General features: G+C 44.3%; 3 protein-coding genes across 5 annotated transcripts; 2 read left to right on the top strand and 1 right to left on the bottom strand.

Annotated features, from left to right (window-relative positions):
• The first annotated feature begins 1,423 nt into the window (after positions 1-1,423).
• On the top strand, positions 1,424-2,359 carry LOC112886855. The gene is made up of 2 exons (XM_025952869.1): positions 1,424-1,646; positions 1,809-2,359. Exons 1-2 carry the CDS (start codon positions 1,443-1,445, stop codon positions 2,142-2,144), a joined length of 540 nt encoding a protein of 179 aa, XP_025808654.1. The 5' UTR covers positions 1,424-1,442; the 3' UTR covers positions 2,145-2,359.
• A 1,807-nt stretch (positions 2,360-4,166) lies between these two features.
• On the top strand, positions 4,167-5,743 carry LOC112886545. Its single transcript, XM_025952479.1, has 2 exons — positions 4,167-4,900; positions 5,033-5,743. The coding sequence occupies exons 1-2, from the start codon at positions 4,736-4,738 to the stop codon at positions 5,387-5,389; spliced, it is 522 nt and encodes a 173-aa protein (XP_025808264.1). The 5' UTR covers positions 4,167-4,735; the 3' UTR covers positions 5,390-5,743.
• A 486-nt stretch (positions 5,744-6,229) lies between these two features.
• Positions 6,230-13,753, bottom strand: LOC112886544. Of its 3 annotated transcripts, none has more exons than XM_025952476.1 (13): positions 13,376-13,753; positions 11,429-11,517; positions 10,732-10,818; positions 10,134-10,180; positions 9,991-10,048; positions 9,332-9,442; positions 9,049-9,165; positions 8,566-8,625; positions 7,272-7,492; positions 7,024-7,186; positions 6,692-6,766; positions 6,480-6,599; positions 6,230-6,392 (listed from the first exon to the last, which is right to left on the bottom strand). In XM_025952476.1, exons 2-11 carry the CDS (start codon positions 11,502-11,504, stop codon positions 6,708-6,710), a joined length of 999 nt encoding a protein of 332 aa, XP_025808261.1. In that variant the 5' UTR covers positions 11,505-11,517; positions 13,376-13,753; the 3' UTR covers positions 6,230-6,392; positions 6,480-6,599; positions 6,692-6,707. The 3 variants fall into 3 exon arrangements, with proteins under 3 accessions (XP_025808261.1, XP_025808262.1, XP_025808263.1); XM_025952477.1 differs by lacking the exon at positions 13,376-13,753 and adding an exon at positions 11,848-13,349; XM_025952478.1 differs by lacking the exons at positions 9,991-10,048; positions 10,134-10,180.
• Between the last annotated feature and the right edge of the window lie 66 nt (positions 13,754-13,819).

The following is a 13,819-nucleotide window of genomic DNA, read 5'->3' as shown; positions in this document are numbered from 1 at the left end:
AGTATTCTTCCCAGTAGCTCGATCCCAGGCACTGGATAATGAACCGCCCACAACATCGCCTCAGCAATTTGTGGTTGCTGCAAGTAACCCACAAAGCGTCCGATGGAAGCGAAGTGGGGAGGGGTTCGGTGGGCATTGGTTCGTCCAACCCTAGCCGTTTCGGTAGGATGCCAACCTCGCGTGGGGGGCTCCAGCGCAATCAAAACCTCCCCTGCACTGCTCATCATTGCCCCGACCCCGCCACGTGTCCCATGAGCAGGATCGACGCCTAGAATTCCTTCACGAATCCGACAAAGTGGAGGTGATCTCACCGCACCCGGTTTTGGGATCTTTCCGAAACCAGTCTGGTAGGGATCCACCGCCAGAGAGATTCTCTCTATGGTGCCCCGATCCACCTCAAGAACAGCTTTTTGGAATCTCATTTTCGCGATCCAGCACCGATTTCCAACGAAATTGAAGCGGAATGTGTTTGAAACTCATCGAATTCGAATCCAGGTGATCGACTAGGAATCGCAGGGGAAGGAAAGGGAGGCGCCTATGGTTCGGCCCCAAAGGCACAGGACAGAACATTTCATCACCACTCCTACAGCTCCGTGAGTAGGGCTTAATTGCATTGCAAAGCTGTAAGTGCAGCTCTAACTGTATTACATAGTGTCAATGACTTGATGACTCAAATGCTAGACCTATAGTGCGCGGTTCTAGAAAAGAACTCGGTGTCTTCTATGCAAACCCTTTCTATCTCTGATGAGATAAAGGTCGTTTTAGCTTTATTCTAAGTCAAACCGGGCTAACTTCAGCTAAGTTTATAAGAAATGCATCGATATCTATGGTTTTAAAATATTTTTATAAATCCAGCATGGAATATATGTTGTTAGTGCATTTATTTGATATTGTATATGTTAATGTATTTTTTCTATATACTAAACAGTTTTTTCAGAAAAATGAATATACTAAGACCCATTTGGTTTCCCGGAATAAACTTCGGTCCCATCACATCGGATATTTAGACACTAATTAGAATATTAAATACATGCTAATTACAAAACCAATTGCTAAATGAAAACAATTCACAGGACGAATCTATTAAGTCTAATCAATCCATCATAGTATATGTTTATTATAGCACAACATTATCAAATCATTAGCTAATTACGTTCAATGAATTCATCTCGCAAATTAGCCTTCATTTATACAATTAATTTAATCAGCTTACGTTCCTTCCACGCTAACCGCCACCAACCAAAAGCTGACACACACCAACCTCTCCCGCTCCTCCTCGCCGTGCGCAGCTGCATGGTCACGTGCGCGCTGGCGCTGCACACGCCTGACTGGCACCATGGCCATGGCAACCCAGCGCAGCCGCTAGCCTGCTGCTGCTTCTGGAGACAAAGGCCAAAGCTTTCTTCATAAACCGAGACCGACCGAAAGAGGGAGACCCTCTCATGGCAACGGCGGCGGCGGCAGGAGGGCTTCCGCTGGAGCTGTCTCTGGACACCGTAGCCGCGCCCGCGGCGGCGACGACAGCGGAGTCCGCGGTTGAGCGGCGACGGCGGCGAGACAGGGAGGTCCAGCGCAGGCGCCGGGCCAGGGTGTCCGCGCTCTACGCCGAGCTGGGCGCCATGCTCCCCAGCCTCCCCACCTCTCGGGTGAGTGAACAACTCCGTGCTCTCGACTACCGCCCTCCTCCTTCTCGTCGTCCCTGTTCTTGCCGCTCGGTTTCCCGGCGATGGCGCCACGCCGCGCCCCATGGCGGCGGCTCTAATTTGTGATTTTCCCCCCTGCCCATCGATGGCGACGGCGGCGCGCAGCCGGCGACCCAGGAGAAGATCGTGGACGCGGCTAAGGCGCGGGTGGAGGCGCTGGAGGACACGGCGGCCGCGCTGCAGGCCTGCCGCGGCGCGCCCCGACCCGGCCGCGAGGTGGCCCTGTCCTGCGGGACCGTGACCGTCTCGGCGCGGCTGCCGTCGCCGAAGCCTGCTGGCGCGCTGAGGCGCGTGGTGGAGGCGTTCGAGCGGCGCGGGGCGAGGGTCCTGATGGCCACGATGGCGCGCCACGGCGGCGCCGTGGTCGTCACAGTCACCGCGGCCGCCGCGGCGCTGGAGGTCGTGGAGATGATCAGGGCTGACATCGCCAGCATCAACTGATGCCATCCTCGCACCGGTGAACTTTGTGGGGTTGTCACCAAATGGTGTCATTCTGTCACCGTGCTCCTCCCTTTCTTCTGTAAGAAGATAGAGATTCGAATTTTCATAGATGAACCATGAACAGAGCAGAAGAAACGTTGATCAAGTAGTTTCAGTCACAGCTTTTGCTACCAAAATGACCAGAACAGCCATATGAACATTGTGGTATTCATTCATTTTACAATGTTATTTTTGTGCCGTTCTTGTTGAAACTTAAGAGTGATTTGTTCTTTTGATGCAAAATTTCAGCATTGGGAATTTAAGCCGGGGGAGTCTCCATTGTGTTCACTTGAAACTTCAAAAAATCTAGCAGTATTTCTTTTTCCATTAATCATCTTGGTTCTTTACCTGTTCCAGCTTAGCATTTCTCTTGGGGTCTATTTCCCTTTTCTTTAATAGGAAGAAAAAAATCTTTTGCAAAGACACCTCTGATTTGGAAAAACATAGCTGTGCGAGGCGTCCCCTGATCTAGCATAACTTTCACTCGGAAAAGATACTGCAGAAAGATATATTGAAGATGACCATCAGGTCACAAATCACAATCTTTTTGCAGCAATGAGGATAGAAAAATCTGCAGAAAGAGATTTACCAAAATAACATTTAACTACTTAGGAGTAGATTTTTTGCGTATCATTGTATTAATAGAAGAAGAAAGAAGTCATACATAGACCCGAACACACCCCACACACACACTAGAAAAGCTAGAAACTAATCACCCGTCATCAAAAAATAAAGCGACCAAAACAGGGGCCTACTTAGGAGTAGGTCACACGTTCCCAGAAAGATTCAGACAAAAAAAGTACAGTAAACAAGCAATAGTTAGAAAGAAATTAAAGTAGAACATACTTTGATCAACTCTGGAATCTATATATAGGTGGTACTTTGCTAATACACCCATTATCCAACTCAAAAACATTGGCACTGTTCTTGCATTAAGGTTGAGCCTTGGCCTTTTCACTCTATATACTGTTTGATCTATATAAATCAGATGCCAAGGCAGGAAAACCTTTTAAATTTCTTCAACATTTAACTAACAAGGGTAAGAAAGAATGTATATTTCACATCGCAAACACGAAAAAAGCAGGGTAGGCATGACAGTAAGCTAAATAAGAACAAAAAGCCTTGCCCATATACAACAATAGGGTATTCCATTACTTGCCAACTTTACTTGTCTACCCTTCTATGGACTATGGAGGCTTTGTGGGACCATTGTGATCCCTGAACTAGTACATCTTTATGGACAAATAAGGAAAGAAAGTAGTTTACAAAAGAAATAAACAACTTGAAAATAAAATCAAATGTTTACTGGTAGTACGAACAGCAAGATGGAAATTGAAATGGTAAATTTCTATAGAATTTGAACCTTTTCATGTACGAAATTCTAAAATATGTAGTTTACACTTGTTCCTATATTCATGCAAATTTTGAGTTTGAATTCTAGATTAAAGTTGTCTCCAGAACATTATTACAAAATATAAGCATGTTGAATTTACACATTTACACCTAAATATTGTTTTGTGTAAAATGTCATTAAACAATGCTTACATGAACAGCCAATTGGCTAACTCTTGGCTGGCTTCTCGCAAGGTGCAAGTACTACGGCACAATGCATCTTTTTTCTTCTTCTCATACGGTCAAATGTAGATCAATGTCAAGGAACTACACCGTTAGTGCAAGGATGATTTTAAGTTAGTATTTCAGTCCTTTGTACTCATTTATAATCACATATATTATAAATCCCAGCTTCCAGCTGTTTACAGACACCACAACCTATCAAAAAGGAAACAAAGGCAGTCCAAAAGAAAGGCAAGATTCAAAAGCAGCTTCTCCTTTCTATGTCAGCACTCAGCAGCCGCAGAGCTCGTCTGAGCTTGACAAGCAAGCTCAGCTTATCACTCATCAGAGAAGAGAATCTCATGCATGGATGCTCGTCCTATCTCTGGTTGCCAAATCTCCATCAAAGAAAACCGGGGCATAGCATGAGATGCCCAAATTTCACAAGAATCATTTTTCCATGACCACAGTTCCACAGGATTTAAAATATGATCTCCCAAACCCCATTCAACTGCTTTTTTTTTAAAAAAAAGAACTAGTGCTATTTTTTCCTCAACAAAAAGAAAGTTGTACGCATTCTGAATCGAGCAGCCTTCCTCCTTGTCCCCTTGTGAAGACCCTGCGCTTGACCGCTTTCCCGAAGCAGGCGGTTCCTCCGGTCTCCCTCCTCTGCGGCCGTCCCTACAGACCGGCTGCAGCTTCCATTCCCGGCTACCCACCACCAACCCAAAGCTGCCGCAACACTTTGATCGATCACATGGCCACTGCACACCTGACACCCCCGAGACGCCGCGCCATGTCACGCCAAGGCCACCGGCCAGCAGCTCCCGCGTCGTCTTCTTCCCCTCCTCCTCTTCCCCTCCTCAAGACAAGATCAAACGCGCCCGCCCTGCAGAAACAGAAGCAGAAGCAGAAGCAGAAGCCCGTGGCGCTAGCGCAGAGGGAGGGAGACGCACGCACGTACGGCTAGTAAGTCTGCTGCGGGTTGTTCGTCGGCCATGGCTGGAGGAGGGTTACTGCCGCTGGACCTGTCGCTGGCCACCGCGGGGGCGTCGGCGTCGGCGGGCGAGCGGCGGGCGGGGCCGCGCGGGCACCGGCGCACCGTGTCCGCGCTCTTCGCCGAGCTGGGCGCGATGCTCCCCAACGACCTGCCCACCAACCGGGTGAGTGCGAGTCCGTGCTCTCGCTCGGTTCTTGGCAACGCCGGCGCGCCGTCGTGGCGCAAGATGAGTTTTTTTTCCCTCTCTCCCTTCTTGTTTGACGTTCTTGGCGACCCATGGCTGCTGCGTGTGCAGCCCGCGAGCCGGGAGGAGATCGTGGACGCGGCGACGGAGCGGGTGAAGGTGCTGGAGGACACGGCGGCCGTGCTGGAGACGTACCGCGCGGTGCGGGGCGCCGGTGCCGGCGCCGCGCCGCGCCCCGAGGTGGCCGTGGCCGTCGGGACTGTGTGCTTCTGCGCGCGGCTGCCGGCGCCGAGGCCCGGCTCCCTGACGCGCGTGCTGGAGGCGTTCCACCGGCGCGGCGTGGAGGTGCTGGTGGCCACGGTGGCGCGCCACGGCCACGGCGGCGCCGCCGTGGTCACGGTCAACGCGGCCGCCGCGCCGCCGGAGGTCCTGGAGCTGATCAGGGCGGACATCGCGGACATCTACTGATGATCAACGGGATCACTAGCCTCATCAAATGGTCTCCTGTTGTTACTTTTGGAGCACAAAATTAGGCCTTCTTCTAGCACCGATTAGGGTGATCAGTGCTGTAACCAAGTAGCCTGATGAACGTTGTCCTGCAACTCCCATTCGATCCGAGAAACAAGAGGACGCTTTTTTTTTCTGTTGCCAGTCATCAGGTTTGTTGGAAACATGGACAGGTTTTTTTCATTTCCTTTGAAATATTTTATTTGCATTTCAAACTCCACATGACGCTTCTGGTCGACATGAACACTCGAAGAAGCCACCCTAAGCATGAAGGTCAGGTTAGGGGAGGAAAACGGCCAAGCTGCTACAAGTTGTTTTTGCCGCATACCATTTCAAAATGTTGTTGGTGCTGGAGAGTTGTAGGAAATGAAGACATTTGAGAAAATCCCTGCTTTTCTAACTCTGGCTGAAAATTTTGAGAGAATGAGATAAGCAGAATTTAGAGTTTTGTGCCACCAAGAAATGCAAAACATTGCTCAATAGACTTGCACAGCAGGGACGCGGAAAAGAAAAGAACCCAGCATCAAACTAGACAACTAGTCGTTGCCCCGGGCCCGAGTGAACCACAAGCCGCAGTCGCGTTGCTCTGGCCACCACGACCATATCCCCGGGGCAGCCTTTGGCAAATGACCGCAGAAACAACGACACTGACACTGACAAACAGGGGTGTTCAAGCCTGTTTTGAGCCAAACTGGCGAACTTGCTAACTAGCAAGCATCATCCGCCAGCAGCAGTAAGCAATCCATTGCCACCAGCAAGCTAAGTGAGTAAGTGTAGGGGAAGAATCAAACACAAACTCGGTGAGAGGATAAAGGCTATATTGCAAATGTTCATCAGGTTCACAATCTTCTGCAACAAGGGAGGCAGGGAGAAGAGAAGGCCTTTGAGGCCATATTTACAGGTAATTCCATCATCAGTGCTAGAACTAGAGTTGGTTAGCTTCTTGTACCAAGAATCGACGAGCCTGCGTGGAACATATGAAACAAGGTTAAGTGGTAAAATACGCATGATGGCATTATATTTGTCGTGAATTCCAGGGATCTTGACTTACCAAAACGATCCTGAATCCGGACCGTTCAATCTAAAACCATCCTGATAAGAACCAATTTCATTTGAAAAGGAACAAAGAAGACTGCTCAGCAGTGATACTACCACTAGACCAATAAATTACCTGCGAATCAATCAGCATAGGCTCATTATATTGAGCGAGGAACTGTGTTCTGAGATTGAAATTGTAGGTGAGAAAAGCCAACGGTGGAGTACCTATCAATGGGCTATTCTACTGAGGACTTATCACATGAACACGTCCATTAGATTGTTGCTGCGCCTTCTTGCTGCCTAGAGAACAAATTGCACAATTAGTAGTAAGCTAATAATGCTATACATTCCTTTTACTTCAGAAGGTTTCAAGGCATCACATGAGGTGATGGTGCAGGAGACTTTTAGTTAATTAGTATAAGTGCCCCCCTCAGTTACTACTTGCAATCCTTTCGACATGTATAGATGACTAACACAACTCACTTATCATTTAACAAATAACAAAAAATGAAGTCACTTAATACAAGAACGAAAAGACTAAAACATCATGTTCCAACCTTTGTTTCTCGAATGGGTGCATCGGGATCGTGAACCTTCATTGCTAACTGTAGATGCTTGTGTATCTGCTCTCTCAGCTTTGGTTACTAGTGAGTGGTTAGGCCTGCTTGCTGATAATTGCTGAGGAATTCCTGAGCATGGTTCAGATGTGCTTGCATGAAGCTGATAAGAAGAAACATAGCAGAATGCATTATCAGTAGAGAACATGTCCAAATACCCAATCGATGCTTACAGGATGGCATCAAACCTTTGTCTGAGGAACAAGGTTCTTCTGAGAACCGAGTAATGCTGAATTGCCACATGGTGGAAACTGTGAAACCATTAATCCATTCTGCTGTGACAAGTTTGGAGTTGTATGGCTGCTCAAATGCTCCACACATGATTCGCGATAAAGCTCACCAAGCTCCAATCGAAGACGGTAGTTGCCCTGTGAATGATACATTTTTGTTGCGAGAGGAACTGGTGCATCTGATATAAATTAAATGAGAAAATCAGAACATTATTTGATCAGAGGTTACAGCGCAACTGCCAATGAAAAATTGAACAAGATATATTATTCTCAAGTCAATGTGACAGTTGGGAAATTGGACGAACATCCAAATTTGAGTTCGGGCCATCTGGTTACTGCTGCAGAGCTATGCAACTTACTTCCAGCAAACCTTACCTTGGTAGGCAAAAAATGAAAATCTGGAAAAGCTTCTCCATTTCTCTTGTTACTGACTTTACTGCTCTCAACCAACATGGAATGTAGAAGATAGAGCTATGCGGGCAATGTTTCAGTGTAAACATTTTTTTTTCTCGGAGCTGCGTTTCATTTCACTAAGAAGAGAGAAAACAATACAGAGGGGGTCAGAAGGATTCCTCCCCCCACCCCCCAGCACACGCACTCTCTTGAAGAGAAGTTACATACGTGCCCACACACAAAGTTTTATACAACCAGATCACCGAACAAAAGGAATAAATGGCCGAATAAGCACACAGGCTCCAGCTAAGTACCATAGGCTACTCTCAGTAGCCACCGTAGGATCACCGAAACATTTGGACTAGCAGCATCCAAAACACAATCATTCCGGTGCTTTCAAAGTACCCAAGCTTCTAGAATAATCAAGGAGTTTAAGACCCTTGCGCAACTCGGTAAGGATGAAGGGTTCTAGTCCTCTTCATTCCATGATCAGTCAACAAGAGGGACGACAATGGAAAATAACTTTCCCCACAAAATTGTTTTTGCTTACCGAGGGAAGGGTTAATGTTTACACAGCCACTTGATAATCATGCAGTTAAGAAGAGAAAGGCACTAAGTCTGTTGGATAGGCATCAATGTAGGAGCCCAGATCATTAAAATTGATTAGACTATCTAGTGCAAATAAAAAAAACACGCTGCTTGTTGCTTATCTTTAATCCAAGAAAGAAGAATGTAAAATCATTACTCCATAGCATGCCTACTTGTCTGTGCATGAAAAAACATAAACAGAAGATAACGTGCAGCCTGACAACCTCTAGGAGGAAGCAAAGCATACTGAGAACTTAGAAACAATAAATACCTCTGAGGTGACTTTTAGGCACATTGATAGCAGATGCATTATGAACCGATGTCTTCCTACCTACAAAACAAAAAAAGCGTGAAAATAAACCGTATCAAAACAAAACAAACCCAAAAGTAAGATATACTGTTATCAACTGAAACACTCCTTTTAGGCAAAGAAAAGGCTACACACTATTGTTTCGATCAAAACATATGCAAGAGTCAATGCTTTCCTATGTACTACCCCTGGTCATATGACTCCGATCATTACATGCAAAAGAAAATGAACCAACAAACTTATATTCTTAGACATCACAAACTAATATGGACATGCACAACTTCTTCATGGTTATAGTGGCTATACCTAACAATATCATTCAAACACTAGACATAAAGATCAAATGTCCCAAGAGAAAATTCAGCAAAAAGGAAAGCATAAGCATAAAAATGTCACCAAATTCATAGCAACATTTACAAAGAAGGTAGCACAAACTTTGATCACCTGTGGAATCTATAGGTTGTACTTTACTGACATGCCCATTGTCCAACTCGAAAGTATTGGCACCGTTCTTGCTTTCAGGTTGAGATTTTGCTTTCACTTTTATGTGTACTTTTTGATCTATCAGATGTCAAGGCAGCAAACTTTTGAAGATCCACAACACTAGTCCAATTAATGAAGGAAGTTTAAGGAGAGTATTCCACATGGAGAATACAAATAGCAGTAGGTAAGCATTAACAGTAAATTAAACAAGAACAAGCAGGCTGCCTCATAAACAATAGGATACTTCCATTACTTATCACTTTTATTTTTCTGCCCTTCTTTGGGGGCTTTGTAGGACTGGCATGATCAACACCCATTGCATCATTGGTATTTACCTTCCCTGAACTACATAGCTCTGCACAATGAAAACAAATGTCTCAATGAAAAGGCCAAAAAATACTGAATACCATTTCCGTGCAAGATGTATATTCATCGTCAAAGTTTCCAAACGTTGGCTACACATATTTTATGACAGCATTCATCTTACACAGTGGGTAGTAATGAAAAGGTTTATATTTAAAAAATCGAATAAGGGATTTGACTACAATTCATTTGGATCAAGATTATTGGCCAGTGCAGAAACTGATGGTTTAAATGGCAATGCCACCAGTTTTTTAAGGCAAGTGTATCAAAATTGTAAGCACGATACACTAGTCAATTATTAAGTTAAATGATGTAAATGTTAAAAAATTAGGACTTTTTTCGCACATATAAATGGCAAAATGTATAATTCATGTGTTGAAAAATCTGGATTTGTGCTATATTATGAGTTTGGATTTGTGGATTAAATGTTCACAGCATCAGTGATGGGTTACACAAACTTGACAAGATTTGTAACACCTAAAACATGAGCAGACTGAACTACCCCAACATAATGTTAAAGCAAAAAAATGTTAATAGCACCTGTATGAACTGCATATTGGCTAGCCTTGACTGGCTTCTTGCAAGTACTACAGCAGACCTTCAATAAGAGATAAAGTTTTTGATCCAGTGGATCAGCCATAGGCAAAAAAGGGAAAGCATACAGGTAAATTAATCAAAGTTACCAGGTCCAAAGGATCAGCCATAGGTTTTGATCCAAATATATGCATATCTGCACAAATTTATCGGTTAAGTTAATAAACTAAGTTGTGGCATAAACATGTAAGTTTTACATGTGATCTACAAATATCTGGTATACTAGAACCATGTGTCATAAAACACAACAAAGTATATGTTGAGGGAATGGCCCAGCCCATGCAGCAATAGGGCCTCATGTAAAGGCCGCCCAAGGGCCTATTATGAATGCTATACCCACCGCTCCTCTACATAAAGGACCCAAGGGGTCATGAGGAGGGGTCTCACTTGAGCACTCCTCACTTGCTCTCTTGTTTTGTGTGCCTCTATTCCTCTCATTTTTACCCTTCGTACCTCCCTTCTCTCTTTTCTCTGTTAGAAGGAGTAGAATCCCCAACAGTATACATAGCAGGCAATGTAAACGCATATATGGTAGCGGCGAAATATCAAGCTAACAAGAAAAACACATATGAGCCAGAAGCTGGTAGCACTAAAAAAATCTACCTGTGCCACCTGGTAAAGATAACCCCTAGTAATAGAGACTTGAGAAAGTAACTGAAATATTTCAGTTCAGCAAGGGGAGCTTACCGTTTTCATCTAGTAAATTTGGTTCGTGTGCATCAAACAGTTGCTTTTGCAGGACCTGTGCAGCAGTCATCTCATGGATCACGTCATCTGCCATAGTAACAGAACAGATTCTTTTCATTCTCAAATACACGATACATGGATTGCATCGTTTCAGTGCCAGTCCCTATGTTTTATACATTTATTCATTCAAGAGAGACAAAAAGAAACGCAAGGAATAAAAGATGGACAATAATCAAAAGATCAACCATAAGCTAGCTGTGAACACATGACAAAAACCATACCATTTTTGCTTTGCATGCACATGATATATGAATGCTACTAACTAGTATAAACCAAGACAATTCCACACACAAACATTCATACAGCACAGTACAAAACATGATTTCAAAATTTAGTAAATCAAATCAAATAATCCAAACTGAGTAAAAACTTATGGACCAATGCTATTTCTGTTCCAGAACACAAAACAAGTGTGACTTACTGAAAAAAAAGTGCAACCCTGCATTGAGCCATTGAATTAAATATAATCAAGTCCAGTTACAATTTAAACTGTCCTTTGAGTCCATAGAAGATTTTGTATATGAACAGTACTTCATTTCCGATGGTCTGTTCTATCAGATTCTATTGAAGTATTGTCGATGAAGTTGACAAGCTAAATAGAAAGCCAAAATAAGTTAATATATTAGCAATACTTTACCTGGTGCTGTGTGATTTTCCATCATTACAAGCTTCAGCACAGAAGCCATTTTAAAATGTCCCGGCATGCAAACCATTTTGAAATGCAACCTACAATCCAGCCACATGTGTTACATGCCAGAACTGACATATAATTCAAACATGTATAGTAGTTGGATCTAAGTAACATAGGGGAGCACATTATCAAGCCTAACTGTTACCATATAACAAAAACGAAAATGACATAGCCACCCAAGTAATTTCTGAACTTAAAATTGCTAGAAAGTAAACGAAAAAACCTTTATCCATATGGCTATATTAATATAGCCAAAGTCAACTGCACCTCACATTTTGGTTCTATATTGAGAGGATCCTCTCATTTTGACTACTGACTATTGAAAGAAAATTTATCTAAAACTGAAATAAATAGGAGTATAGTACCTTATGTTCTGTGGAAAGAAAGATGGATCATGTAAAAGAATGACAGCGTCTAGCAATAGTCCAATACTGTATAAGGGGAAGGAAGCCACTAAACAAAAACATGCACGAACATATTTATCTCTGTCCACTAAGGTTTTAATGATTCCCGATGATACCCTACTGACGTTTCAGGAAGACCATACAGCAATATTGTTTTCTACCATTCCTCAGCAGCAACCATCCACACAAACAAGAACTTCATGAAGCTGCAACTCTTGTTACATGTTAACCACAGAATAAAGATATTACATTATACAAACAGTTAAAAGGATACAATATGTTAATGTTAGCTGAAGGTTGAACAAAGCAAAGAAATTCTATGGTGCAAATTGTAATCACCTTCACAAGTGTCATATTTGCATATTGGCCATCTATATATAAAAGTTCACTGTCCTAGCTTTACCTTATCTATCCTATTGTATTTGGCTTTCTGTGTCCACAAGTCCCACCGTGCTGCATGGGTCTCGCATTTTCTCTTAGGCTAAAGATCAGAAAGATGAATTGAACCAAGAAAGAAAAATTTTTAACTAGAGGTTTGAACTTTAAATGCAAGGAAATAAAAACAATAAATCTGAAATAAAGAGTGTTCATTTGGTAATTTCAGGATTCCGGTGATTTATCAGGATATAAAACCTCCCAGGTATAGAATAAGATCTTGCTAATTAGTTTCGTATGCTTCTATGTTAACCTCAAAACTACATGCGCACCGATTGGGATCAAAACTGGATCTACAAACTGATAATTATGTGCATACAGATAGCAAAATAGATATACCCCACCCAAAAAAGAATCTAACCCCAAAATTCAGACAACGAGCATAACTGCACGCCTATGCTACAGTTCAACATCAAAGAACCCTGTGGTTCCTAAACATCAGAATGCAACCCATCCTAGCAAAAAAAAAAAACACCTGTGCGCTGGGCCCACTTGTCACTCAGTGCTTGTAAATGTTTAATTTGCATGCATGATACATACCCTGAGGCCCTCGGTCTCTTCATGCCTATTTCAGGCCTATAAAGTGAAACCACCAAAATACCTAAACAACTGCTGAAACAATGGGCTGTTCTACCACCACCACATTCTACACTCCAGCACCTGATGTTACCACAAATTAAACAGCACATCTACCATGGCATTGGTACTGCAAGTTGTGATGTTACCATTACAGTCAGTAGTGTCCCCTAAATTCAAATCAAACTGCATTTGAAGTCCAAAGAAAAAAAAAGTCCAGCGCAAGTTACTAACTAGTATTCCACCGTCACAAACAAATGCCGCCATTTAAAGGCCATGCGTTATGTCAACTACAACATGCACCAAATAGAGATCACATTCCTAACCAAAAAAGTGGCCGGATCATTCAAAGATTCCGCAATCAGCAGCTCGCCAGCAGATTCCCACTTGCCCAAAAATTTAGATCGAGTAATTGCAGATACCAACGAATTAATCAAGTGAAAAAAATCATGGAAAATTATATTTACAAGTGTCTCACCTGGAGCAACCGAATTCCTGAAGCACGCGCTTCCCTCGAAAAATATCGAAAATAATCGGTAAAAATCAATCTCGAAATCGAATCAATCAATCAACCCCGCGCCGCCGCCGCAACCGCATCCGCCCCCGCCGGCGGCGCCTCCTCGTCCTCACCTCCCCGCGTCACATGCCAAATTCCGCGGCGAGAGGGACTGGCGCAGGAGGGCACGAGGCTGGCGGGCGGGACGCGGGAGGAGGGGAGGACGCCGAGGTGGGAGCGGGAACCACCGGCGCGCGGCCGCGGCGGCTCCCCAGCGATCACCGGCGGCGAGGGGACGCGGCGATCGGCAGGGGCGAGCGGAGGGCGAAGCCGAGCGAGCGCCAAGCGTTGCAGATTTGGGGACCGGGCCTCGGGCTCGCCCGGTTCTTGTAGCGGCCGGACCGGCTGGTTCGGCACGCGATGCCG

The sequence above is a fragment of the Panicum hallii genome, chromosome 3 (genome assembly GCF_002211085.1).
Source record: "Panicum hallii strain FIL2 chromosome 3, PHallii_v3.1, whole genome shotgun sequence".
Classification (NCBI taxonomy): Eukaryota; Viridiplantae; Streptophyta; class Magnoliopsida; order Poales; family Poaceae; genus Panicum; species Panicum hallii.
Note: the sequence above shows the minus strand (reverse complement) of the source record. Positions and strands in the feature narration are given on the sequence as shown.

Bases quoted from the DNA above. Each gene is read 5' to 3' on its own strand.
- LOC112886855 (XM_025952869.1), top strand. From the start codon at position 1,443: ATGGCAACGGCGGCGGCGGCAGGAGGGCTTCCGCTGGAGCTGTCTCTG. The intron at 1,647-1,808 runs GTGAGTGAACAA...GGCGGCGCGCAG, and splicing joins CCAGCCTCCCCACCTCTCGG to CCGGCGACCCAGGAGAAGAT.
- LOC112886544 (XM_025952476.1), bottom strand. From the start codon at position 11,504: ATGGTTTGCATGCCGGGACATTTTAAAATGGCTTCTGTGCTGAAGCTT. The intron at 9,443-9,990 runs GTGCTATTAACA...TTCATTGTGCAG, and splicing joins CCAATATGCAGTTCATACAG to AGCTATGTAGTTCAGGGAAG. The intron at 7,187-7,271 runs GTTTGATGCCAT...TCTTCTTATCAG, and splicing joins ACCTTGTTCCTCAGACAAAG to CTTCATGCAAGCACATCTGA.
- LOC112886545 (XM_025952479.1), top strand. From the start codon at position 4,736: ATGGCTGGAGGAGGGTTACTGCCGCTGGACCTGTCGCTGGCCACCGCG. The intron at 4,901-5,032 runs GTGAGTGCGAGT...CTGCGTGTGCAG, and splicing joins ACGACCTGCCCACCAACCGG to CCCGCGAGCCGGGAGGAGAT.